The sequence below is a fragment of the Hyperolius riggenbachi genome, chromosome 2 (genome assembly GCF_040937935.1).
Source record: "Hyperolius riggenbachi isolate aHypRig1 chromosome 2, aHypRig1.pri, whole genome shotgun sequence".
In the NCBI taxonomy this organism is placed as follows: domain Eukaryota; kingdom Metazoa; phylum Chordata; class Amphibia; order Anura; family Hyperoliidae; genus Hyperolius; species Hyperolius riggenbachi.
The window spans coordinates 47,754,383-47,778,996 of NC_090647.1; the positions used below are offsets into that span (position 1 = coordinate 47,754,383).

Below are 24,614 nucleotides of genomic sequence, written 5' to 3' on the forward strand. Positions count from 1 at the left end.
GAAGGCCAAATTTAATGGCTCTGAGGGCCAGATTTAAAGGGACTCCGAGCTCTAACTAAAATCAAAATCTAAACTTACCTGGAGCTTTCTCCAGCCCACCGTAGGTAGGGAGGTCCCTCGACGTCCATCTGGCTCTTCTCCCAGGGCCTGGTGAGAAATGGCTCACCGGTGGCTCCCGGCAACACTGTGCCCGAGTGTCGGGCTCCCTCTTCCTGAAAGGTGACGTCAGTCGTCACCACGCCGGCCGCCTTGTGTCATCACAGTGTGACAGTACTGCGCATGCGCGGTTTAATCACGCATGTGACGTACTGTCACGCCGGCCAAAGTGATGACGCGAGGCGGCCGGCGTGGTGACGACTGATATCACCTTTCAGGAAGAGGAGCCCGGCACTCGGGCCCAGTGTTGCCGGGAGCCGCCGGGGAGCCATTTCTGACCAGGCCCTGGGAGAAGAGCCAGATGGACGTCGAATCTGTATCTAACTACCTGATAAACTGGATGTGATCTATTGGTCCCTCAACCCCCCCGTATGGAGTCATATCTGAGTATAGCCCCAGTCTTGCTCAGATGCGACATGTCACAGTTTTCGGCCACCAGCTACCTCCGCCCCATGTCGAGTGCTGACCCATGCTGTTACAAACCCTGCCATTTGCCTGCATTTTAATTGCACTGCAATGGCACTCATGGGCGGCAGAAAATAAACGTACACATTGGTTCTCACTGTTTGGTAGTAGTATATTTGTTACAGGACAGGTTTCAGTGCTGTGCCGTGCGCCTCTGGTCTTTTCCAATTAGCCCTCGTTGTTACCACCTCCAAAATATAACTTTCACATTTGTCCTGACTGTTTGGTAGTAGCATTACCGTTACAGGACCAGTTTTTGTGCCATGTATTTATTTTCTGCCACAGTCTGTTGGTGAAGTGAGTGGCATTTCTGTATATACTCCTTGGCTGGTTATGCAAACAGATGACAGCCAAAGGCGGGGCCATTGTCAGAGGTTCCAGTGGGTTTGTCATCCCGTGTGAAAGAAGCCTTAAGGTGCACATACACTGGTTGATTCCAGCCATCAATCAATTCTATTAAATCAATCGATTTTGCAGCTGATTTCGAACGATTTGATTTATCTGACAGGATGGAAAATCTAGATCGATCTGCTGCTGGCAGTAGATCGATGGCCCATAGAGTTGCATTGGATCTAATGGTCCAATAATGCATTTAGATCGATTTCCAATTGATTTCATTCTGAAATCTATTGGAAATCTGTTCCTAGTGTGCGGCACACATCAGATAGATGCCTGCCAAGTCAAATCTGACAGAAATCTATCTGATGGTCGAATCTGCTGCAAATCTATAAGTGTATGGCCACCTTTAAGGGGCCCATACACTCAGCCGATTTTCTGGCCGACCGATCGATCCCGATTGATCGTTTGGAAATCGGTTGGCCAATCGACCGATCGATGGCCGATTTCGATCAATTTCGATGGATTTCCATCGAACTGGCTGGATGGAAAATTTAGGTCGATCTGATGAGATTGCTTATCAGTTTGCATTGGCCTTAATGGAAATCTGATGGCAAAAAAATGCCATCAGATCGAATTTCAATAGATTTCAAACTGAAATCTATTGGAAATCTATCCTGGTAAAAAATGTTCTAAAAACGTATCAGATAGATCATCAGATGCATTTCTTATCTATCTGCTGCCAATCTGACGAGTGTATGGGCACCTTTACTGTTTTTAGCAAGAAGTTGGACTCAAATGAACACAGAAGATATAAATGAACCTGTTTAGTGTTTTATTAACTTGCTAGATGTGGTTTTTTACTATGATTGTCCCAAAGATGGAAATGTGCTCTTCTGAACACATGGAAGTCTGGCAATGCGGATTGCTCTGCCCCTCTGGGCCGCACTCACTCTGCTGCCTACCGTCCAATAAAAGTCTATTACCGAGATGCAGCCACTTCCCTTTTCAATCAGAAGTGGTGGCCATCTTTCACCGCAGGCTGGAGACGGAGGCCTATCTTAGGAAGCAGAGGTCTTTCGAGAAGCTGCCGTGTTTCCGCGTCTGGCTGCTGTCCGATCTGCTGGACCCGTAACGGAGGCATGTTTGGCTTTCCTGCCATTGTCCCTCTGTGAGTGATCCCGGCAGCCATAGAATGTATACAGATATTTGCTGGATGAGGTCTACGTTTATTCTACAGAGCTTTTATCCCAGCTTCTCTGAAGAATAACATTTTCCCTGCGAGTTTATGTTACGGAGGGAAGGAAGATTTTATCATCCGCGGTGTTATCGTCCATTTATCCTGACTGGAAGGGTCTCCGTTCAGCTCGGCGTTCCTGGTTTCCGGACCGGCCTTGTGGATTGGCATGGCTTGTCCTTCAATGCTCAACAGTCTCAGCTCCAGAGGACCCAGCTGCAGATATTCCTGGAACACACAAGGATGCTGCTATAACAACTGCCATTCACCCGCTTTACTAAGCATTTTAAAGCAAGCCTCCGTTTCTAAAAGCAAAAAAGTTAGATACTTACCTCGGGATCCTCCAAAGGTTTCCCCCGTCTCCCTCCACCAGCTTGTTCCTTTGCTGTGTCCTTCCGAAACCTGCGGCCACACTGCCATACGGGCACAAGGGTGACCTCATAGCGCCTGCACTGTAGCTCAGACTCACTCGGGCCTTGGTGGAAAAAGCTGAGCCCAATCGAGTCCGGGCTACTGCGCATGCGCGAGCCGTCAGCTAAGACATTGATGTTTTTCCAAAGGACACAGCCCTGGAGGACGGGGAAGTCTCAGGATTATTCTATATTGAGGGGAGTACCCATTTGGGGCACATTTTTTCCCTACAGGTAAAATTGAATACAGTGTTCAGTCCCTGCTGTCTAATAGGCACCCTGATGCTAAACCGTATTGGAACCAGATTCTATTTTATAGTATGGTTAGCACTATATAAATATGTAATTATTAGTGCAATGATTTGTGATGAACGATAAGATGCTATCAAATCCAGGCTGATGCAAGTCTTATTCAAATATACCGTAAATACTCAAGTTTAACCACTTGAGGGCCACAGTGCTAAACCCCCCCCCCCCCCCCCCCCTAAAAACCAGGCCATTTTTTACTAAATTGACCACTGCAGCTTTAAGGCACAGCACACAAGTGATTCCCCCCCCCTTTTCTCCCCACCAACAGAGCTCTCTGTTGGTGGGCTCTGATTGTCCCCCCAGATATCTGTTTGGTAGTATTTGTTTGTTTTTATATTCATATATTCCCCCCTCCCTCCCCCCGCCATCCAATCAGCGTGATCGGCTGTCATAGGCTTCAGCCTATGACAGCGGATCACTTCCGCAGTTACAGAGGGGACAGGCATGTCACACGGCTGTCCCCAGTACAGCGCTGCTGTAGATCGCAGCGCTGTACATGCTACGCCGCTGGGAGACTGAAGGCAGAGACCAAAAAAGTGGTCTAAAAGTGGGAGCCTCTGCTTGTACTCGAGAAATGTGCTGGTAGTATCTTGTTGCACCACTTACTATTACTGAATTTGTGCAGAAGGCCCCCGCCATAACTAATGAAACTTACCAGTAGCTGCTGTACTTCAAACCCTCGGCTTATACTCGAGTCAATCTTTTTTTTTTTTTTTTTTTTTTTTTTTTTTTTCCCCTTTTTCTCCAGGTTAGAAGTTGGGGGTCGGCTTATACTCAAGTATATATGGTATGTTGCGATAAAACAAAAGCAGCAGCTGTTGTATTTTGTACAATTGCAAGCTGCATATATTACAATATTATTAACAGGTTTCTTGCACAGGCTGAGGTACATCCCAGACTCTGATTATTGGCCCTGTGGATGCTATATTTCCTATAATTACCCTGGGGTATTTGATCACTATGCCATTTCTCACTAGGCCTCATCATTAGGAACTTCATGTTTGTGTTTTTGCTTGTCATTTTTTATTATTATTGTGTTTTAATGGATAATAAAGTTTTTCACTCTTCGTTGTGGGTTTTTTGTGTAGTTCTTAGTGAAGGAATACAGATTATTTAATCAACAGGCACACAGTGATTGGAAACACATTGAATCATTATGATGCTTCCACTGACTTTGAAATCCTTGTCATCCTGGTGCAGCAGTTGTTGCATGTGGGCTGGGAATACAGAATCTACTTCATCTGTATCTTCAGAAGACTCTTTGTCCTCCGCTCCTGTGAGCCTCCTGTCTCCACCTGGAAGAAGCATGGTATGCATGATGTACCCAGTGCTATGTCCATATTGCATTTTATATGTATGTATAAATCATATACAGCAGCTGCTGCCTTTGATGACTCATTCCCCAACTGCATAACCGTTATATCAGCTCAGAATTACTGGCATCCCAATGACCATCCTTACTGTTGACCTGTAGTTAGCTACCTCCACATCTGTTCACATTAAAGGACCACTATCTTGAAAAAAATACAAAGTTTAAAATGCGTGTAAACACATTCAAATAAGTAGTACGTTTCTTCCAGAGTAAAATGAGCCATAAATTACTTCTCTCCTATGTTGCTGTCACTCACAGTAGGTAGTGGAAATCTGACAGAACCAATAGGTTTTGAGCTAGTCCATTTCGTCATGGGGGGAGGGTTGTCTCAACATGGCCTTTATTTTTTGTGAAGACATTCCCTGCAAAGGATTCATACAAAGATGCTGGCACACTTTTTTGGCAGATGGATGGAGCAACTGCCATTCACTAAGTGTTTTTGAACATAAAAGAAACCCTCCATGAGTAGATGTCGGTTCTGTCAGATTTCTACTATTTACTGTAAGTGACAGCAACATTGGATAAAGGTCATTTATGACTCATTGTACTCTAGAAGAAATATACTTCTTATTTGAATGTGTTTACATGTATTTTTAAAATTTTACAACTTTCGCATCAGTGCAGGGCCAGGCTGAGGCAGAGGCGAGAGAGGCTCCAGCCTCAGGGCGCAGTGTAGGAGGGGGAGCACAACTCACTCAGCTATCATTCCTCTATTGTGTTTTCAGCAGAGAGAAATAAGGGGATTCATGGCAGCGACTGCAAGCCAGATAACTAGAGATTAAGATGTTGGGGGCCCAGGGGCGTCTGTTAGTCTAATAGCAATCAGTGTGTGACGGCTGGGGTGGGAGGGATGGAGGGGCGCACTTTGGAGTCTCAGTCTCGGGTGCTGAAGGACCTTGTGCCGGCTCTGCAATAGTGGTCCTTTAATGTGATCATTTCTAGGAACATAACGTCTACAGGCAACGATCAGAATTGTTCAATTTTCTTTCCATATTTTGACTACAGACCTTCAGAGTCAGAGGTCATCTCCAGAGCCTGTTTGGCCAAGCTGTCTTCTAAAAATTCCGGGAGATCCAGACCGACCACCTGAGTGAGGAAGACGCTCCTAGAAGAGATTGAGAGTGACGAGAAGAATCCTCTGTGCACTCCTGCTGACTTTTAATCATTAATAAACACTTTCAAATCGCAGACAACTCTTATTGATATACATAGATACTGTATTTTATAAGGTACTGCAAGTTCAACAGGGCTAAGGAGTGATTCCGGCAGCACAGAGAGGTGAGTGTGTCCACCATGCTCTGCTTGGAATATTCTGCGTTAAGGGAGGGAGCTACCTAACAATGGGGGTATATCTGGCTCCATATACTGGGGAGGGGGCTGCTTAACAATGGGGCTATATCTGTCTCTCTATACTGGGAAAGGGGGGCTGCCTAATACTGGGGATGTATCTAGCTATTTATACTGAAGAGCGGGCTGCCTAATACTGAGGGGCACATCCAGCTAACTATACTGGGAAGGGGTCTACATAATACCGGATCAGAGCAATCACAATATGGGCCAGGCGCCCCGTGGGATACACTTTATCACAGCAGCGTACAGATGAGTACTGTCCCAATAAGTAGTATATACTGTGTATTCTGGCGTATAAGACTACTTTTCAACCCAGGAAAATCTCAAGTTGGGGGATGTCCTATAGGGCGGGTGCTGAAATTTCTGAGCCGGACTGGAGAATCTGCGGTTGCCACATGCGGTGGGGGAGCTCAAAACCGTCTGCGGCCGCATCCCCACTGTATGCGGCGACCGTATGAAAGCAGGAAGGGTGGTGCTGTACACGTATGGTAGAAGAAACTCCACTCACGTAACTTTACGCAGTCCCGATGCTGAGGTGAGGGGGCACCTCACTGGGAAGGTGTAAGTGAAGGGCGGAGCAAGCTGCAGGCGGACGGGCCGCCCGGGGTATGGAAAAATAGAGAGATCGGTGCTGTGCCCAGAAAAACACGCCTCTTTCACCCATCTGGCCTGTCCTTGTATCCTATTACCGTACCTCCTCCTCTGCCTCTCAGATCTAACTCCTGAGGACTGTAGTGCGAGATCTGAGAAACAGAGAAGGAGGTAATAGTATACAAGGGCAGGCCAAACGGGTGAAGGAGGCGTGTTGGCCCTAGCGCTCTGATAGTCTTGGAGACAGGGATAGCTGACCAATCCAAGCAGGCTTGAGGCTTTGTATACAACAATCAGCTAATTGCAGGTAATGTACATCGCTTGCTGTGATTGTCTGGTTGTTGTATACTGAGTACCACATACAGTACAGCACCAGTATCTGTACCTGTTTATACAGTATAGCACCAGTACATACAATACAGTATACAATTGTCCAACAGTCAAGAGGGGTAGTCTTATGCTGGGTACACACGTTGAGATTTCCCGCTCGATTCGCGGGATCAAACGGATCAATTTGATTATTTCAAACATGCTCGATTGGATTTTGATCGTTTTTTTCATGTTAAGTATGCAAAATCGATGGCAGGAACGATCGAAATCCAATCGAGCATGTTTGAAATAATCGAATCAATCCGCGAACCGAGCAGGAAATCTCAACGTGTGTACCCAGCATTATACAGCGAGTATATCCTAAAATGTATATTTTAACTGGAAAAGTTGGGGGTTGTCTTATACGCCGGAATATGCGATAATACCAGATGTACATCTGCTATCTACAGTATAAGGAGAGGAACTACCTAATACTAGGGACACATCTGGCTACCTATGAGGAGAGGGACTACCTTATACTGGGAGCACATCTGGCTATTTATACTGAGGAGAGGGACTACCTAATACTGGGAGCACATCTGGCTACCTATACTGAGGGACTAACTACCTTATACTGGGAGCACATCTGGCTACCTATACTGAGGAGAGGGACTACCTAATACTGAGGACACATCTGGCTACCTATACTGAGGAGAGGGACTACCTAATACTGGGAGCACATCTGGCTATTTATACTGAGGAGAGGGACTACCTTATACTGGGGACACATCTGGCTACCTATACTGAGAGGGACTACCTAATACTGGGAGCACATCTGGCTACCTATACGGAGAGGGACTACCTTATACTGGGAGTACATCTGGCTACCTATACGGAGAGGGACTACCTTATACTGGGGGCACATCTATCTGCCTATACTGGAGGCGGGGCAGCCTGCTTAAAGGACAACTGTAGAGAGAGGGATATGGAGGCTACCATATTTATTTCCTTTTAAGCAATACCAATTGCCTGGCTATCCTGCTGATCCTCGGCCTCTGATACTTTTAGCCATAGACCCTGAACAAGCATGCAGCAGATCAGGTGTTTCTGACATTGTCAGATCTGACAAGATTAGCTGCATGCTTGTTTCTGGTGTGGTTCAGGCACTACTGCAGCCAAACAGATCAGCAGGGCTGCCAAGCAGCTGGTATTGTTTAAAAGGAAATAAATATGTCAGCCTCCATACCACTCTCGCTTCAGTTGTCCTTTAATACTCGGCACACACTTTCTACCTATACTAGGGTGGGCACAATTCTGGGGGGTGGGGTCACTTTGGAATCTTTGCCTCTGGTGCTGTACAACCCTGTTCTGGCCCCGGTATCAGGGCTCAGAGGGCTCAGATGTGATAACGCACAGGAACAAACAAAAGGAACAGTGTCCCTTCACTGTAGAAGTTTGGTCACCGTCCTGGAAAGTTTTCACACCCGTGCCTGTTACACACCTCCAGGCATGTGCAACCTCCAGGCATGTACTCTGTATGTATAGCACTTATTCTCAGGCACTGCTGGAGCACCGAGGGCTGCACAGCCTCCATGGGGTTAATCTCCACAGCTCTTGCAGCTTCTATCATTCATCATAACATTGCTCGGGAGATTTCATCTGACAACGTACCTGGATATTTTTAGGTCCTGAAGGCGGCTATTGAAAAGATGAGTAATTAATTGCAAATTTTCTTGCTCCGTCTTGTAAACAGTCTCCTCCAGTTCCCGAACGTCTTTACTGTAAATTGCGATCTGCCGAGGACGAGAAGTGCAAATAGAAAGCCTTTTAAAGTGCGCTCCGGCCTACAGGGGAAGCCTTATAAGGAGACCACGCTTCACCCAGAGACACGGGGCCTGTTCTGGGAACATCACCTTCACTCTGGGAATCTAAAGCTGGGGTAAAAACTCTCCTAATGTGCGGCTAGTGACAAAAACGTTACATGTCTTCTGTGCTGGGAAAGGGCGGTCATGTGACTATCCTCCCTCCAGGTCCTTCCTGGAACCTGGAGGAGAAGGGCTGCAGAATGCTGGACCTTGCCAGTCACACCAGGAGGTTGGGAAGAGGAACAACGGTCGCATGACCATACTTTCTCAGTAAATGTGTTTCACACAGTCACAAACCAATAGGGGATGCACAGGTTGTGAGTGCTATGGGGCCCTGGACAAGAGGCCTACCAAGTGCCCTCCTTCACCTGCTGTATTAGCTCCTCACTAATGCTATGCTGGTAATGATCACATTCTACACGTGCTTTGAATAGCAGTAATCATTAACAAATTGATCCCATCATCCTGCTCACACACCTCTTTGACACTGCAACTGTCCCCTCCCCTGCTTAAGCCTTTCTGACACTGCTTAGGTCCGCTCCACTGCTTACCCATTCCTGACAGTGCGGCTGTCTCCTCCCTGCGTACCCCCCTCTCTGAGACTGCAACTCTCCTCTCCCCCACCTACACCTCTCTGAAACTGCGGCTGTCCCCTCCCCTGCTTACCCTTCTCTTACTCTGTGGCTGTCCCCTTCCCTGCTCACACTTCTATTGCACTACAGCTGCCCCCAATCCTGCTTACCCCTCTCTTACACTGCGGCTGTCCCCTCCCCTGCTTACCCTCTCTGACACTGTGGCTATCCCCTCTCCTGCTTAACCCTCTCTGACACTGCGGCTGTCCCAGCCCCTGCTTACACCTCTCTGACACTGCGGCTGTCCCCGCCCCTGCTTACACCTCTCTGACACTGCGGCTGTCCCCGCTCCTGCTTACCCCTCTCTGACACTGCGACTGTCCCCACTCCTGCTTATTCCTCTGTGACACTGCGGCTGTCCCCGCTCCTGCTTACCCCTCTCTGACACTGCGCTGTCCCCGCTCCTGCTTACCCCTCTCTGACAGTGCTGCTGTCCCCGCCCCTGCTTACACCTCTCTGACACTGCGGCTGTCCCAGCCCCTGCTTACACCTCTCTGACACTGCGGCTGTCCCCGCTCCTGCTTACCCCTCTCTGACACTGCGGCTGTCCTCGCCCCTGCTTACACCTCTCTGACACTGCGACTGTCCCCACTCCTGCTTACACCTCTCTGACACTGTGGCTGTCCCCGCCCCTGCTTACACCTCTCTGACACTGCGACTGTCCCCACTCCTGCTTATTCCTCTGTGACACTGCGGCTGTCCCCGCTCCTGCTTACCCCTCTCTGACAGTGCTGCTGTCCCCGCCCCTGGTTACATCTCTCTGACACTGCAGCAGTTCTTGTCAGATTTTGGTGCTGAATATTGATTATGAATACTGAGTACTGGGGAGGGAGGGGCTAATATAAAATCTGCCATACATACAGCTCCTTAGCTATGCCACTGATTTTTTTCACATGTACTGATCTATTTTAATACCATATTTTTGTAAAGCACAGATGCAGTTACCTCTTTCTTCAGCCAATCATTCTCTTGCATTTCTTTCCGGCTTTCCACATTCATATGCTTCCATGCGTCCTAAAAATCATTGATGAAGACACTGTTGAAGATAATCATTTTCACAATTATTTTCAGCTTTTCTCCGGAAGCTTTATGGGCTCTGAGGCGCATGCCTTCTATGTAAATAAATTAGCTGCAGTACCGGTTCGGCCTGTGGAGGCGCTGCAAGTGAAATCTCTGTTTCATCCACAGCCTGAAGCCTAGACTGAAATAGTATAAACAGAAGCGCCAAGAATAAAATACACTAAAAACAGTTTAAAAGTGGGAGGTAGTGGTGGACTTACCTACCAACAGATGACATGATAGGTCTATTTTGAGATAAAGAAACACTTTTTTGGAGAACACTCCACTTTACTGCAACACGTTTCGTGCAGGGCTGGATTTAGGCCAAGGCCACCTAGGCCATGGCCTAGGGCCACCACAGGAGCAGGGGCACCAAAACAGCAGGCTAAACTGATGCAGCATTTGCAAACTTGCAAATGCTGCAATGCAAGGAGATCAGGCGAGCACTTGATCAGGTACTCTGCTGCTATTCGCCTGTGCAGCAGCCACCTTGCTCTCTGTGCACATTTGCTTTGTGCCGGTGGCTATGGACTTGGACAGGGGAAGAGGAAACTTTTGCACTGGAGACGAGGGGAGAAATGAGTGATAACTGATGGCTATGCGGTATGAAGGTGAGCTGACTACCTATACTGAAGGGGGAGGGGTTTAAGGGAGTCATCTGGCTACCTGTACTGGAGAGAAAGGGGGAGGGGCCATCTGGCTACCTATATTGGAGGGAAGGGGGGAGGGGTCATCTGGCTACCTATATTGGAGGGAAGGGGGGAGGGGTCATCTCGCTACCTATACTGAAGGGGGTGGTTGGTGACAGTGGCCTTGGGCGGTAAAGAGTACAAATCTGGCCCTGGTTTCGTGGGTCAAGCCCGCTTCTTCAGACAATAAGGGAGTGACACATGCACAAAATCTCTGAGCTGAGCGTCTCTTTAGAAATGTATTTTATTATTTTTGGTGCCTCTGTTTATACTATTTCAGTCTAGTTTATTGTCCACCCTTGGTGGAGGGTTGTTCCCATTTAGTTGCCTGCCCATAACCGACCGATTTCAGCAGGAAATCTCTCAAGAATCAGCCTTGAGATGCCGCATCTGCCGGTGCTTTCCCCCCTAATGTAAAATGTGACCCCTGTACCATTTTAGCCATCTCTCGGGTCATGTCAATCTTCCTCTCTGTAGTCTTGTCTATCTTCGCTTTTGCCATCTCCAAGTTTTTTCTGAAATGTCCTAAATTAAAAAATAGTGAAAATAACATCAGGAATAAAATTGTTTACAATATTCATTTATAGATGTCGGAGTTTGCACTGTGTGCCGGCACTGACCGTCTATCTCCATGAAGTTATCTTTCATGTGGTTGAGTTCCTCCTGCAGGAGGTGGATCTGTTTGGCGTGCTCCGGGCTCCCCACGTTCTTATATTCCAGCCAATGATCTCTCTCAGACTTGGCCTCCTCCATCTGCTCCTCCATGCCCGTTATAAAGCCGCGGAGCTCTGAAAATCAAATATTGAATGAAATATTTTTAAATGCAGAGATAAGTGTCAGATATAGCTGACCTCCATAACGCAGAACAGCGGTGGAACGTTATACATTACCTGCTCTCAGCAGCATGACAGGTCCTCTTCACTCCTCTTCAGTGCAACTCCTCACCGTGTCGTGCAGCTAATCGGCATGCTGCTTCCATCTCTGTCACATGACATGCAAAGACTGAAGTCACAAGGTGATAGGCTGCACGGCATGGCGATGAGCTGCACTGGAGAGGAGTGAAGAAGACCTGTCCTGCCGACGGGAGCAGTTAACGTATAATGTTCTGCTACTGCTCTGCATTACATACAGGAGCAGGCTGGGCCCCGTAAGCTCCTGGCCCCCCACCACGGCAGGAGTCACGGAGGCTATAGTTACACCCCTTAGTGACAGTACTCATCCGCATATACGCTGTCTAAGTCATTAACCCATCAGCAGCTTCAAAGTAATTATCTCGTTTGAGATAAGTGCTCTGCTTTTGACTTCAATCGGCAGAGCTCGTTGTGCAGTAAATTCTTGGAATGCTTTGATGTCTCTCTGCTAGCAGAAAATATAGAAACTGAAAGCAGAAGTCCTCTGTTATTGTCTCACACTGCCCCCTAGTGACAATCCCCATAAATACACACTACAGCAGTTCTAATTAGAAGTAAGGAAATGTTGCAAATAACATAAAAAAATGTGCTAAAATAAGTTGGCCTGGAGCACTTGCAAGCCTCTAAATAAATTGGCTGCTAAAAGGTATTATCTAAATCAAATTTTGATATTCTGATGGAAAAAGTATGTTACTGTGTCTCCTCCATAACCAGCACCGCACCGTGCCTTGCAATCATCCCAGACACGGTTTACCTGAAACTGCAGGCTTGCATAGAGTGTGCACTCTTTATTCCCATACCTTACAAAAAAGGTATAATACTAATCATGTGTCTCTTAAATAAAAACAAATGGGACTTTATTAAAATACTAAATTACCTTATGCAAGTCCAACCGTAAATATACTTCCTACCGGGAAAATCTTCTCTAAAGTTATAATAAAAATGGTCCCAACCTGTTTTCCCTCTGTTATTAGCCAGTGTATTTGAGCCACGTCTGGAAAGATTTAGAATTGATGTCTTCCTTAATGGTATTGCAACAACAGGCAAATAATTCCAGCCTGACTTTAACCAGCACACAATTTGCATTAAATATGAATGCAAGCCAGAATTATTTGCATCTCCTCAACTGTCTCTAGCCAATGTTTATTCAGATGCTATATTCCACGTTTAAGAACCTTAAATGAAGCTGCCCGAAACCGGTCGGGATTGGACAGCAAGCAAGTCGATACAAGCAAGTCGATACAATACTGCGCTGAGTACTTTATGTGCATTTTGTCTTTGATGAGAAAATATGCAATAGGCTCCCTTTTGCAAGAACTCACAATGTACGTAAGTGTGATGTGTATTATTCGATGGTTTAGGCCACATGTGTCGAACTCCAGGCCTGGAGGGCCAGATCCATGCCAGTGTTTAGGATGGACAGAGAAAGAAAGGAATGTGTTCTACCTGATGAACCACACCTATCCTGATTCAGACCCATCAATTCATTTGAGCTGTATCAAAAATGTGTGAGGATCTCGGCCCTCGTAGGATCGGTTTGACATACCTGGTTTAGGCGTTTGCTGTTTCATTAAAGATTTTTAAACATGGAATATAGCATCTGATGCTATTCTGTTTTTCGGTGGTGGCGGCCACTTGTGTGTTTTCTGGAGCACTGGGTAGCTGCAGGAAACTTGGTTCTGAGTGTGGGAAACTCTGAACTTGGTTCTGAGTGTGGGAAACTCTGAACTTGGTTCTGAGTGTGGGAAATTCAGATTGAAACACTTGTTAAGCCGCAGAGGATTTGCTGGAATTGTCTATGCACCTTTGGATTTGTGGATTTGGAACCTCCAGTAGCTTGTGTATTTGAGGATCCACCTGTGTGTTTCTATAGTGCCTTTATTATCCAGCTACTTTAGGGTTTATTTAGATGCATCACATATGTAAATAATCTTATTACATTAGCAAGTGAGCCCACGTGAGAACAGGTGGGATGTAGTTTTCTGGAATGTGGAAGGAGCAAAGGGGTGAAAAACAACCAAGAGAGCTTCTAAGTGACAGTGGCAGAGAAGAGAAAACTGGCAGGGAGAAATGATGTAAGATAGCAGAAAGAAAAATGGCTGCGAAGAGAGACACCCCCCCCCCCCCCCCACCGCCACCACCACCACCACCATAGGCATCTCACTAGTCCCACAGGCAGACCAAGACTGCTCCTTGTTGTGTTACATAATAATTCTAATGCTACAGAGAAAACAATGACCATGTTGGAAACATGGCCCCGCCTACCTTCCAGCAGACTCTCCTTCTGGCGAATAAATTCCCACTTCTCCTTCATCTGGTCCTCCACTTGTTCCCTGTTAACTATTTCATTCTTGGCCAGTTCCCGTTCCTGAGTTCTGGCGTCTACTAGAAGCTCCTTGATGTGTCCCGTCTGTTCAGACCTCAGCCGTTCATTCTGAAAGCAGCCAACAAGCTAATGACAGCCGAACTTGTGCTATGGCCAAGGAAAGTAACAGCGCCACTTACAGGCAGAGACCTGTCAGGATATAGCAACTGGTTTCTACATAGGTCATGGCCTAGTAGCAGAACAGGATCATCCACCAGGCAACCTAGGCAGGTGCTTGGGACCTAGTGGGTGTCAAGGGGTGTGCCTATAAATCGGCTGCCAGGAGATTTGGGTGCAGGGTAACACTGATAAATGGCTCACCCTGCTCCTGCACAAGACCCGGCGGAGTTAATTACTATTCCACCTCAAGGCCGCCATGGATAGTGGGGGTAAGTTGTAATTCAGCTTCCAGCTATTGCTGGCGGCCTAATCACAGTGTTTTTGTAGTAATTTGTGCTCAATCTTTTTACGGCACCCAAATTACTCACTGAGCGCTGCTTTAACCGTAATTCCTATTACGGCCTATGGTGGCGCCGGCTGCGCCCAAATCTCCTGCGCTGTTTTTACAGCGTTTGGTCAAGGGGCCCACCTGCCACCTTCTTTGACTTCTCTTCACTTGGGCCCTAAATCTACTACCTAGAGTAGGGCCCCATTACATCCTAATCCATCTCAGCCAAGGGGGAATGGGTGAAGGGACACAAATGGATCAATGAAGCTACTGCACATTGAAATGTGGGAGGGGGCTGCACAGGAAGTGGGGCTGATGTACAGGAAGTGTGTGTGGGGGGGGGGGAGGGGGGCGGTGTACAAGTAAAAAAAGACTAAATATGCTTGAGAGGGTTGCTGAATGTAGAAAATGTGGGGCTGCTGCAGATAGGGTTGCTACCTCGTCCCTGTAAATTCTGGCACATATGAATTATACATGCCTTGTGGCTAGTTAGATGCAGTTTAGGCACTGATTATGTGTGAGTAGCTCCAGAGCCCGTATAACTCAGATCAGGGCCGCCATCAGAAATGTGTGGGCCCCATACTGGGCAAACCTACTGGGCCCTCCCTCACTCCCCTCTGCATCCACATGACAAATCCCAATCTTTGAAGACCTGAACACACTAACATCTGTGCATCCGCTTTTCACGTCCTCCCATGGCTGGGAGCGTTCTGCGTATGTTCAGTCCATGAAGACTGTAATTGCGCTTGCGCAGAACGCTCCCCGCTGTGGGAGCACGATGGAGAAGGCGCTCAGCTCAGAACAGTGCATGCACCGTGCCCCGCAACCCTGCTGGATTTTGAAGACTTCACAGGAGCTCAATGGATTGGACCGGAAGGGTACCGATGGAGCTGACGGACTACAGGGGGCTGGAAGGAGGTCCAGGTAAGTACAAATTGTTTTCACCCATTCGTCTCAAGTTTACTTTATTCAATAACTGACTAGGTAACTCCTGGATGAGTCTCCCGACACCTCTCACTACATTATTGGGCATCCAGAAGGACAGACACAGTCTGCAGCTGGGGCCTGTTTGTAGCACTGCTCGTCGGGCCCTAGATTCACTAGGGCCCCATACAGTAGTCCCCCCTGTGATGCCCTGAAGGCGGCCCTGACTCAGGTGTGCCAGTATTTAAAGGGATGAGGTGGCAACCCTGCTTATGGAGGGAGGATGCTTGTTTATAAGGAGGGGGAGTTCACATGGAAGATGGGCAGCCCAAGCTAGTTGGCCGAGGAGAGGATAATGTGTGAATCCAGTCCTGCAGGGGGTGAGTAGATCACCTTGGCTGTTCATATAGTGGAATGGTGATGTCCATGGAAATTGTTTCACTGTGATTGGTCTAGTCTGGATAAAAATACTTAACTAAGCGCATCAGTCCCCTCATCATTGTTGAGTTCATGGTCAGAGAGTGTTACAGAGGTGTAATCAGAATAAGGAACAGCTAAAGGATTGAAGTGAAAGGTACATAGAGGCTGCCATATTTATTTCCTGTTAAACAATACTAGTTGCCTGGAAGCCCTGCTGATCTATTTGGCTGCAGTAGTCTCTGAATCACACTAGAAACAAGCATGCAGGTAATCTTGTCAGATCTGACAAAAATGTCAGAAGCACCTGATATGCTGCAGGCTTGTTCAGGGGCTATGGCTAAAAGTATTAGAGGCAGAGGATCAGCAGGACAGCCAGGCAACTAGGTATTGCTTAAAAAAAAAATATGGCAGCCTCCATATCCCTCTCACTACAGTTGCCCTTTAAGAATTACTACTATTGAATGCACACATAGAGGTGTTCATTACAAGCATAGTACCAATGAAATGCTGAGATTGAAGGTGGGCCTCTGGTGGGCCCCTCTGGTCCAGGGGCCCGCAGCGGTCCCATCCCCTATTGCTACACCACTTCTTATTGGGATATTTGCCTTTTGAGAGCAGCGCTGCAGGTTATCAAGCTATTGAGACGTTCATTTCTGACAGTGTTATGTAATAAGAAGACATACCCGTTCCTTATAGCGCGTGTTCTTCTCCTCCACTTGTCTCAGCTCGGTCAGAAGTTCTTCAATCATAGATTCCTTCATCTGGATTCTGGGAGAAATATTGTAATGCATCATCAGTAATCTCCTGCTCTTTCTGATATAGGAAAGCATTGTTGTAATACTTTAGCTGAACAGCCAGGGGGCATCTTTGTATCTTGGTGCATTGCATGGCCCTGTGTGCATCTCCCATGCAGGAGTACAGCGTCCGCTCTGCTTCTACTGATGGGCTCACTGGATGCACCGATACGGGGACTGCATAGTCAGGCCCGGATTTACATCACAGGAGTCTATAGGCACAGATGTCTTCGCTCTACATGAACCGAAAACCCCCACTGAACTGCACTGCAAGTGTGCTGTCTGGCCCAGCTGTTACCTCTCCCCTACTTCCCTTGCCTGTCACAGGTAGCTACAGGTGTCCCTTAGCATTAGGTAGCCAGACTCTGCATAGGGAAGGAGGGAGGGAGGCACTAGGAGAGGGGACTGAGCCGCCTTTCCATCAGGCGCCTCTAGGCACGTGCCTACAGTGCCTTATGATGAATCCGGCCCTGTGCATAGTGCTGTTTTGCATGATTTGCAGCTACCTGTACACTGTAGCTAATGGAGGTACCGGGTGGCCTTCAGGTAAGTCATTTATCAGCCACAGGTTTGGTTCGCACTATCAACCTGCTTCACAAAAGTATTTTCCTCAATCACTTCACCTTGAAAACAGGGCTGAGACAAGGTTCTCCAGCACTAGAAGCGGAGATTCCAAAGTGCACCCCCCCCCCCCCCCAGGGCAAGGGGGGTGCTAGATGTGCCCCCTCAGGATAAGCCTCCCCCCAGTATAACCAGATGTGCCCCCAGGATTAGGCATGCCCCCCCATATACAGGGTGTTGTGGAGCGGAAAGTGAGGGTGCAACCAACCTGTCAGCGCCGCCAGGAACTTCAGCTTGTCTCTCCCCAACGCACAGTTTGACGTCTCCTCTCTGACACCTCCAGTAGTGCAGTAATTACAGGCGCCACTAGAATTAAACGTGGTCTGGGGATGTGGTTGGGACGTGACTGGAGGTGTGTCTTTTTACCCATGAATCTTTGCAATTAAAGATGTCCCTCTTTCTCATCTTATAAGGTTGGTAGCTTTTCTGCTAACACATGGCTTTTACTTCATCCTAACTGTGTCCCACGCCCTCCAACAATCCAGGTCCAACAATATTGGCAGCTGAACCAAAGCGTCTTATTGGACAAAATTAGTAGGTGTGGCAAGCCTTGGTGTTCTAATCAAGTCGAAACTACCGGTATATTTCCATGTCAAATTCCCCCTGCCCCTGGCCACTCCCCAGAGGAAATGTTTCCATGTGCAGCACAGTTACCATAGCGCCCAAATGTCCTCTTTCTCCATCATTTGTTCCTCTTTCTCCCTCCTTCAGGAGTGATGTACAGATCTGTTAAAATATATTTATTTTTCTGCTGAAAATGTGTAATAGGCTCCAAACTTTATTCCCATCCTTTGAATTGATACTTTTCTTATTTTCAACTGTTAATATGAAGAAAAACTAGTGTTGATAGAAACCAGTGTGGTTTGAATTCTAAAATTACTTCTTTGCTTGTGCATTTTTTTGCTGTATGCGTGGCTAGGGGTGTGGTGGGGGCGTGATTAGAGGTGTGGCAGGGGCGTGTCTTACAGTGTCCCTCTTTCTGATCTCAAAAAGATGAAAAGCATGCAGCCAGGTTCACTTTAAATACTTTCATTTGTACTGTAGTGCTAAAATATTCTCTAATTAATTGGAGGAAGTGCTTTGAACTAGAAGAAAAGAAGGAAATGGTGGCATGTCTGTGAGAGTGACTAATGCAGCAGGCACATATGGTTTCCAGGATTACCATGCCGATTATTTACATGATCACTTCCTGCTTCCTGCTGGATCATGTGACATGAAGTCATTCAGGAAGTGAGCGGGAACAGATTACATTAATTCATGTTTGTTTGTTGTCACCATCTCATGCTACAACTCCCAGTCACAAGGCCTCATAGTGTAATAATGCGCTCCTCTGATCTCAGTCTCAAGGCCCATACCACCAGCGATTTTGTGCTCCGACTGATTTTTTTCTGCAATACTGCACAATATCATTTAACAAACATTTATTGAAAGATGTTTAACCACCAGTGGTGTAGCTAAGAAGCTGTGGGCCCGGTACAAGTTTTACATGGGGCCCCAAGTGCTGTATACATAACAACTTATACGGCATACCAAAACCAATCAAGGACAACCACAGTGTCAGAGGTGCAAGAAGGGGATGGGGAACAGTTTGTTAATGATTACTACTATTCAAAGTATCTATAGAAGTGAATATTATTAGCATAAGACCAATAAAGTGCTAATACTGTGGTTGGGGGAGGGCCCCTATGGCCCAAGGGCCCCAATGCGGTCGCTACCTCTGCAACCCCTATTGCTACGCCACTGTTGACCACTTCACCTCCAAGGGGTTTTCCCCTTAAAGGAAATGTGCAGGCTATAGAAAAAAAAAATCTACTTACCCAGGGCTTCCTCCAGCACCTGGCAGCCGCTATGTCCCACGCTGCAGCTCCACTCTCAGCCGCCAGCCCGGGGTCCCCGTTGGTGTAGAGGCTGACATCAAGAGGTCATCCTCTACTGCGCCTGCACAAGCGCCGCTGTCAATCAAGTCCACCTTGTCTGGAGTGTACTGCACAGGCTGGAGAACAGTAGCCAGAAGTGTCTACTAAGGCAGAGACTCCGCCCACGCATGTGACTGCATACTCACTGATAGGCCAAGAGGGCTTCGGCAAAAGTCATTTTGTCTTCTGAAGATTTTTTGCTTCCTTTCTTTTTCTTTGATCCTTTCTTTGCCTTTTTTTCACTCTTCCCCATGTTGCAGATCGTCTACAATGATGAGAATGGTGAAACATGAGAAACATTCAAATTCACCCGAACCCAACCTAGCGCAGTGCAGGAGCAGAATTGGGAAACCAGGGAAGCCTCCGGGTCATCCAGAGGCCTACTGGGCTAAGGTTTCAGATACCCTTTAACAGGCCTGTATTTACCTCACAGGGGCCTATAGGCACAGATGTCCTCACACCTTAGATTTTGCCCTCCATGTACCTACAAACACTTGACAACTGCACCACAAAATGCTGGCTGGCCCAGCTGTCACTTCTTCCTTTGTTCCCTTGCCCGTCATAGGTAGCTACAGGTGCCCTTTAACTACTTTGGCCTTCTGGACGTAGTAGCTACGCTCAGGAGGCCATGTGCGCATCCGCGCGCTCCCGCGGCCGATCGCGCGCGTGCACGCGCGCTCCCGGGCCTCGGTTCATTAGCCTGGCAATCAGTGAATCGGGCTATGGTGCCCGATCACTGATTGCTCTCCCCCGCTGAAAAAGCGACAGCTTCTCTCGGAAGCTGTGCTTTCTCTGGCTGTAACGTCCCCCATACGTCGCTCTAAGCGTATGTTACGCTTAGAGTGACGTCATGTAAACAAACTCATGGCCGCCATCTTGTGGCCAAAAAGTAAAACTACAACTACAAGTGAAAAAAATAAAACTCAAGACACATTTACATTATAAAACTATGGCTTACATCCCACCCTCCCAAAAATACCCAAATAAAATGTTTAATACAAAAAAAAACAAAAAAAACATTACAATAAAAAAAAAACATGTAAATATTTACCTAAGGGTCTAAACTTTTTAAATATCAATGTAAAGATTAAATATTTCTAAATTGTTTTTATTTTAAACTTGTAAATAGTAATAGATACAAAACGGAAAAAATGCACCTTTATTTCCAAATAAAATATTGTCGCCATACATTGTGATAGAGACATAATTTTAACGGTGTAATAACTGGGACATATGGGCAAATACAATACATGAGTTTTAATTATGGAGGCATGTATTATTTTAAAACTATAATGGCTGAAAACTAAGAAATAATGAATTTTTTCCATTTTTTTCTTATTCTTCCTGTTAAAATGCATTTACAGTAAAGTGGCTCTTAGCAAAATGTACCCCCCAAAGAAAGCCTAATTGGTGGCGGAAAAAACAAGATATAGATCAGTTCATTGTGATAAGTAGTGATAAAGTTATAGGCTAATGAATGGGAGGTGAAAATTGCTCGGATGCATAAAGTGAAAACGACTGAAGGCTGAAGTGGTTAATATTAGTCAACCAGAGCTATCCTTGGTATTAAGTAGCTAGAGGTGCCCCCAACTGAATGGAGATCTAGTCGGAGGAATGCATTTACACTCCGCTTGGAACTCTGCACATGGAAGGATGGAGGGAGGCACTTGGGGAGGGGAGTGAGCCGCCTTTTCATCATGAGGCGCCTGTAGGCATGTGCCTACAGTGCCTTATGGTGAATCCAGCCCTGCCCTTTAACATCCTTAGCGGGAACCCCAAGTCAGGCTCAGGGTGGAAAAAAGAAGCCAGGAGTGGTAATCCCGAGCCTGTCTTGGGGTATCCGCCGGGAGGTATGTGCAGAGCCTGCAGCACAGCGGGCGTTTTAACTCTCCTCCCCCGGGATCCAGACACCGGCAGCCATTCTCCTTCTGGTCCTCGGAGGCTCTGCATCCCACAGTGATCCCTGTGGATTCCGTTCTAGAGCTTTTCTTTCTATAGATTCCTCTCCTTTCCTGAGTGTCTGACCCTAGTGCAGTGCTACTCTATAAATATATACATCTCACTCCTTGCAGTGGCTCCGCAAGTCATCAGGGAAAGGCCTCTTCTTCGCTCCACTAGCAGCTCCCTGCAAGGTGGGACCATGACAAGGAACAGCAGGTGATGAATCACTTAAGCTTATCTGGATGAACATTCTCATCCAGATAGGCTGCGCGCACTCCTGCGCCCCGCGCTCCCGCCACTGGCCATTAGCCCAGCGATCAATGAATGGGATTATAGATCCCATTCATTGATCGAAGCCCCCCCCCCCCCCCCGATGAGTTAAAAACAGTTTCCAGACCTCCTAATGCTTCCTGGAAGCGTGATCGTACACTTCCAGGACTTTTTTACTTTGGCCATCTTGTGGCCAAATAGTAAAACTACACCCACATCCATTTTTATTAAATAAATACATTTTTTTTACATTTAAAATTAGCTGTTTACCTCCCACACCAAAAATTACCCAAATAACATTTTTAATTAAAAAAAAAAATTACAATTAAAAACAAAACATAAATAGGTAGTTACCTAAGGGTCTGAACTTTTTAAATATGCATGTCAAAGGAGTATATTAACCAGTTTAGCCTTCAGTCGTTTTCACTTTATGCATCCGAGCAATGTTCACCTCCCATTCATTAGCCTATAACTTTATCACTACTTATCACAATGAACTGATCTATATCTTGTTTTTTCCGCCACCAATTAGGCTTTCTTTGGGGGGTACATTTTGCTAAGAGCTACCTTACTGTAAATGCATTTTAACAGTAAGAATAAGAAAAAAAATGAAAAAATTCATTATTTGTCAGTTTTCGGCCATTATAGTTTTAAAATAAAACATGCCTCCGTAATTAAAACCCACGTATTGTATTTGCCCATATGTCCCGGTTATTTCACCGTTTAAATTATGTCCCTATCACAATGTATCGCGACAATATTTTATTTGGAAATAAAAGAGCATTTTTTTCCGTTTTGCATCCATCACTATTTACAAGCTTATAAAAAAAATAGAGAGAAATATTTCATCTTTACATAGATATTTAAAAAGTTTAGACCCTTAGGTAAATATTTTTTTTTTTTATAGTAATGTTTTTTTTTTTTTTATTAAATATTTTATGTGGGCATTTTTGGGAGGGTGGGATATAAATAGTGTTTTATTTGGGGAAATATTTGTGTATTGTAATTTTTTTTACTTTTACTTGTAGTTTTACTTTTTGGCCACAAGATGGCAATCTTGAGTTTGTTTACATGACGTCACTCTAAGCGTACAATGTACGCTTAGAGGGACATAGCTTCAGAAAAAGCGTAGCTTCCGAGAGAAGCTGTCGCTTTTTCAGCGGGGGAGAGGAATCAGTGATCGGGCACCATAGCCCGATACATTGATTCCTGGGCTACCGAATCCGCAGCCGGGAGTGCGCGTGCATGCGCGCGATCGGCCACGGGAGCGCGCGGACGCGCACGTGGCCTCCTGGACGTAGGTACTACGTCCTGGAGGCATAAATGGTTAATAAAAATTTTTTAATTATGGGCTTGTAAATAGAGATGGACGCAAATTGAAAAAATGCACCTTTATTTCCAAATAAAATATCAGCGCCATACATTGTGATAGGGACATAATTTAAATGGTGTAATAAGCTGGACAAATGGGCAAATAAAATACATGGGTTTTAATTACGGTAGCATGTATTAATTTCAAACTATAATGGTAAAAAACTGAGAAATAATGATTTTTTTTCCATTTCTTTCTTAATATTCCTGTTAAAATGAATTTAGAATACATTAATTCTTAGTAAAATATATCACCCAAAGAAAGCCTAATTGGTGGCGGAAAAAACAAGATATAGATCAATTCATTGTGATGAGTAGTGATAACTTTATTGCCAAATTAATGGGAGGTGAAAGTTGCTCAGATGCAAAAAATAAACAACCCTGTGGGCTTAAAGTGAACCAGAGACAAAGCACCCTCATGTATTTTACCATATATATCAGTGGGAACATTAGAGAAAACACCTACCCTGCTGTCTGTTTCATTTTTAACTGTTCAGCTTGCTTCTAATCAGCCCTGATAAAATCCCTGACTGAGCATTCAGTCTGGCTTTGCTATAATGACTCAGCTATAATGATTCATGAGCAGATCCACAAGAGGGCAGGCTTGGGCTTGAAAAGACACCAGAGAACACAGACTCAGCTATAATAATTCCTGAGCAAAGCCAGATTGAATGCTCAGTCGGGGATTTTATTAGGGCTGATTAGAAGCAAGCTGAACAGTTAAAAATTAAACAGAGAGCAGGGTAAGTGTTTTCTCTAATGTCCCCACTGATATATATGGTAAAATACATGAGATTGCTTCGTCTCTGGTTCACTATAAGTGGTTAAAGGGATCCAAGCAGCTTTTTTTATGTAGTTTGTCCAGGTTTCTAATAGCTGTAGGAGCTGCCATTTCCCCCATACCCTTATTTATCCAGGGAAAGGTGTGAATGTAATCAAGTGTGACTTTTCTAAACTGCTTGAAGCACAGTGTGCTATCACCCCACCCCCAGCCGCTCCTCCTTCCCCACTGATGAAACCTTTTGTTTGCTCATTGCTACTGCTAATTACAGCAGTCCTTGCTGCCTGCTCTTTTTGTGGATGGCAGAATAATGGAATTTTTTTAATGAGCCACATTGTTATTATGCATTTTTTAATATTTTATTGAGATGCCCTGGGGGCTAAAAATGCTGCTTGGTTCAGTTTAAAGGACAACTGTTCTGAGAGGTATGTGGAGGCTACCATATTTACTTCCTTTTAAGCAAAACCAGTTGCCTGGCTATCCTGCTGATCCTCTGCCTCTAATACAAATATCCATAGACCCTGAACAAGCATGTTTCTGACATTCGGTCAGATCTGACAAGATTAGCTGCATGCTTGTTTCTTGTGTTGTTCAGACACTACTGCAGCCAAATAGATCAGCAAGGCTGCCAGGCAACTGGTACTGTTTAAAAGGAAATAAATATGGCAGCCTCCACAGATCTCTTGCTACAATTGTCCTTTAAAGTTTTATTACCACATGACCACAGAAAGAGCAGGCAGATAAGGACTGCTGTAGTAAGCCGTAGCGATGAGCAAACAAAAGCTTTTATCAGTGGGGAAAGGTGAGATAGTACACTGTACTTCAAACAGTTCAGAGAAGTCACACTTGATTACCTTCACACCTTCCCCTGGGTAAATAAGGGCAGACGGAAGGGGAGAGGATGGAAGCCCCTACAACTATTAGAAACCAGTATAAACTGCAGAAAAACATCTGCTTGGATCCTTTTAAGTCCATAGGAAATAACCAGAGAAGGCCAGCACTCCCAGTCTAATGTTTAATTGCTGCGGATAGAAGCCGGCGTTTCGGTACTCGCCTGTCCCTTCATCAGGGA

At 45.9% G+C, this 24,614-nt stretch overlaps 1 protein-coding gene across 4 annotated transcripts in view; it reads right to left on the minus strand.

The window, feature by feature from the left end:
• Positions 1-1,771: 1,771 nt before the first annotated feature.
• CCDC83 (coiled-coil domain containing 83) overlaps positions 1,772-24,614 on the minus strand; it is a 77,658-nt gene continuing 54,815 nt past the window's right edge. For 3 of the 4 annotated variants that reach the window (XM_068266745.1, XM_068266744.1, XM_068266746.1), the window contains 10 exons: positions 19,326-19,444; positions 16,532-16,616; positions 13,957-14,125; positions 11,401-11,568; positions 11,214-11,305; positions 9,978-10,046; positions 8,207-8,328; positions 5,293-5,390; positions 4,087-4,208; positions 1,772-2,422 (listed from right to left, as the gene is read on the minus strand). In XM_068266745.1, the coding sequence (XP_068122846.1) occupies positions 2,249-2,422; positions 4,087-4,208; positions 5,293-5,390; positions 8,207-8,328; positions 9,978-10,046; positions 11,214-11,305; positions 11,401-11,568; positions 13,957-14,125; positions 16,532-16,616; positions 19,326-19,432 (1,206 nt within the window). In that variant the 5' untranslated portion in view covers positions 19,433-19,444 and the 3' untranslated portion in view covers positions 1,772-2,248. Of the gene's footprint in view, positions 2,423-4,086; positions 4,209-5,292; positions 5,391-8,206; positions 8,329-9,977; positions 10,047-11,213; positions 11,306-11,400; positions 11,569-13,956; positions 14,126-16,531; positions 16,617-17,471; positions 18,374-19,325; positions 19,445-24,614 lie in introns of those variants that run through there. The other variant, XM_068266747.1, reaches the window with a different exon arrangement.